The 2,586-nt window shown below is 56.0% G+C and overlaps 2 protein-coding genes across 3 annotated transcripts in view; one reads left to right on the forward strand and one right to left on the reverse strand.

Moving 5' to 3' along the window:
* Window positions 1-911: 911 nt before the first annotated feature.
* LOC108166016 (uncharacterized) lies at window positions 912-1,639 on the forward strand. 2 transcript variants are annotated; one of them, XM_017303498.1, is made up of 2 exons: window positions 912-1,360; window positions 1,429-1,639. In XM_017303498.1, the coding sequence occupies exons 1-2, from the start codon at window positions 917-919 to the stop codon at window positions 1,618-1,620; spliced, it is 636 nt and encodes a 211-aa protein (XP_017158987.1). In that variant the 5' UTR covers window positions 912-916; the 3' UTR covers window positions 1,621-1,639. The 2 variants fall into 2 exon arrangements, with proteins under 2 accessions (XP_017158987.1, XP_017158988.1); XM_017303499.1 differs by having other exon boundaries at window positions 912-1,207; window positions 1,282-1,639.
* Window positions 1,640-2,271: 632 nt separating this feature from the next.
* LOC103460841 (actin-related protein 3-like) overlaps window positions 2,272-2,586 on the reverse strand; it is a gene marked incomplete at its 5' end in the record, with an annotated part of 26,707 nt that continues 26,392 nt past the window's right edge. Inside the window, 2 exons of the mRNA XM_017303501.1 lie at window positions 2,272-2,469; window positions 2,522-2,584. Coding sequence (XP_017158990.1) covers window positions 2,272-2,469; window positions 2,522-2,584 — 261 coding nt within the window. The remainder of the gene's footprint in view (window positions 2,470-2,521; window positions 2,585-2,586) is intronic.

Below are 2,586 nucleotides of genomic sequence, written 5' to 3' on the forward strand. Positions count from 1 at the left end.
ATGGATGGATGGATGGATGGATGGATGGATGGATGGATGGATGGATGGATGGATGGATGGATGGATGGATGGATGGATGGATGGATGGATATCTTGACTGAAGTGGAAGCTTAGGAGTTACGRTTAGCTTMGCATCAGAACAATTTATGACGAAACCACAAGAAGATCACTTCCTTCATCTGAATATCCTACCCCTTTAAAATGAAAAGCTGGCACTAATTATTAGCATATCCTACCTATTAAAAACATTTTAGTTGCAGAGGTGTTTGTAAGAATAAAACATAAAACATTATCATTCAAACTCTTCTGTGCATTAATGCTGAAACGTCGTCTGCTGCAGAGAATAATGAACAAGAGTCGGTAACTTTGATCAGAAAGGTAAAGCTTTACTTGTGTTTAAGGATCTGAAATGTTTCAAGAGGGACTCGACATGGCAACCACTGAGCGCCAGGTTTCTCCTCCAGAACCGCTGCGACCCAAACGGACCGTTATCCTGGATCGGCCTGAATCCCTCCACAGCAGGAACACCAGTCAGGGAGGAGCCCGTCCTGCTACAGGGAGGACAGTGGAGGTTTTTAAAGACGTTGAGCTCCCGGTCTGATGACAGCATCGCCTGTGGGGTCCAAAAGCAGGACGCCCCGCTGGTTCGTGACGCCCCTCTGGTTCGGGATGCTTTCCCAGGACAGATGAACTGGTCCCCCTTTGGCTGGTGGCAGGTGGGTTACCTCTGGCTTTAAGGGCCGACTGACCCCCGACCCCTAACTCTCCTCTCCTCCAGGCCAGGAACCGCCCCAGATCAGCTGTCTTCACCGCCAGCAGTGCTGCTCACTGCGAACGGCGCCTCCACCTGGTGCCCAGCAGAACAAGTAACGAGTCTCTTTGCCCCCCTCCGTTCATCCCGACCAGGTGAACCCTGATGGTTCTGGTTCTGGTCCTGGTCCAGGTCCCGGTTCCTGCTCAGCAGCAGCCTTCTTGTTCACCCTGGTGGTCCTGGTCCTGGTCCTGGTCCCGGTTCCGGTACTGGTCCAGGTTCCGGTTCCGGTCCCGGTTCCAGCTCAGCAGCAGCCTTCCTGTTCACCCTGGTGGTCCAGGTCCTGGTCCCGGTTCCGGTCCCGGTCCAGGTTCCGGTTCCGGTCCCGGTTCCAGCTCAGCAGCAGCCTTCCTGTTCACCCTGGTGGTCCTGGTCCTGGTTCTGGTCCTGGTCCAGGTCCAGGTTCCAGCTCAGCAGCAGCCTTCCTGTTCACCCTGGTGGTCCTGGTCCTGGTTCTGGTCCTGGTCCAGGTCCAGGTCCAGGTCCCGGTTCCAGCTCAGCAGCAGCCTTCCTGTTCACCCTGGTGGTCCTGGTTCTGTCCTGGTTCTGGTCCTGGTCCAGGTCCCGGTTCCAGCTCAGCAGCAGCCTTCCTGTTCACCCTGGTGGTCCAGGTCCAGGTCCTGGTTCTGGTTCTGGTTCTGGTTCTGGTTCTGGTCCCGGTCCAGGTCCAGGTCCCAGTTCCAGCTCAGCAGCAGCCTTCCTGTTCACCCTGGTGGTCCTGGTTCTGTCCTGGTTCTGGTCCCGGGTCCTGCTCAGCAGCAGCCTTCCTGTTCACCACTTTATGCTGCATAGCAGTTGTTGTCCACTAGGCGTCCRGCGYCCGGCGCTGGTCCCTGAAACGACAGAACCTGTTACACATGGAAACAGTTTGACTGAAATGTTTTACAGTGCAGATGAAATAAAAGAAGTAAAGCTTACCGATCCGCCACGACAAAAACAGGCCAAACGGAACCACAGGCAGGACCAGAAATCTGCCGGGTCAGCAGAACGTGAGGCAACGCAAGCAGCACAGACAGAACACCGGGTCAGAACCGAGTCAGAACCGGGTCAGAACCTGCTGTTACCTGGGCTGAGCAGGATGACGGACATGGTGATGAGGGAGCAGACCACCAGTATGACCAGTAGAGCGATGGCGATGCCTTTCCAGTTCCTCTGAGGGGGGCTGACCGCACCCAGGTCCTGCAACAGGAGAACCACAGTTACTCTGCAGAACCGGACCGGACCAGAACCAGAACAAGGACCWGGACCAGGACCTGGACCAGAATCAGGACCTGGAGGGTCGTCATGGTAACTGATCTGATTATTTACCGTATCCTGAGCTAATAGATGCTAAATAGTCCAAGGACTGAACCCTGGGGAACACTTGCTGGGAACGGACTGGTCCCAGATCAGACTGGTCCCAGACCGTACTGGTCCCAGACCCCCAGACTGGACTGGTCCCAGACCGGACTGGTCCCAGATCAGACTGGTCCCAGACCGTACTGGTCCCAGACCCCCAGACCGTACTGGTCCCAGACCCCCAGACCGTACTGGTCCCAGACCCCCAGATCAGACTGGTCCCAGACCCCCAGACTGGACTGGTCCCAGATCAGACTGGTCCCAGACCGTACTGGTCCCAGACCCCCAGACTGGACTGGTCCCAGAGTCCAGTCGTCACACTCCAGATGTTTAATGCAGCCAGACTATGAATTTTCCAGCTGCCATCTTTACTGCCGTAAACATGGCAGCTGCAGGTCCCTCCTCCTCCTCCTCCTCCTCCTCCTCCTCCTCCTCCT

The sequence above is a fragment of the Poecilia reticulata genome, unplaced genomic scaffold (assembly GCF_000633615.1).
Source record: "Poecilia reticulata strain Guanapo unplaced genomic scaffold, Guppy_female_1.0+MT scaffold_308, whole genome shotgun sequence".
Classification (NCBI taxonomy): domain Eukaryota; kingdom Metazoa; phylum Chordata; class Actinopteri; order Cyprinodontiformes; family Poeciliidae; genus Poecilia; species Poecilia reticulata.

What these genes read in the sequence shown, in the direction of transcription:
- LOC108166016 (XM_017303498.1), top strand. Translation starts at nt 917, where the DNA reads ATGGTTCTGGTTCTGGTCCTGGTCCAGGTCCCGGTTCCTGCTCAGCAG. An exon ending in CTGGTTCTGTCCTGGTTCTG is followed by an intron (nt 1,361 to 1,428) that starts GTCCTGGTCCAG and finishes GTCCAGGTCCAG; the next exon opens with GTCCTGGTTCTGGTTCTGGT.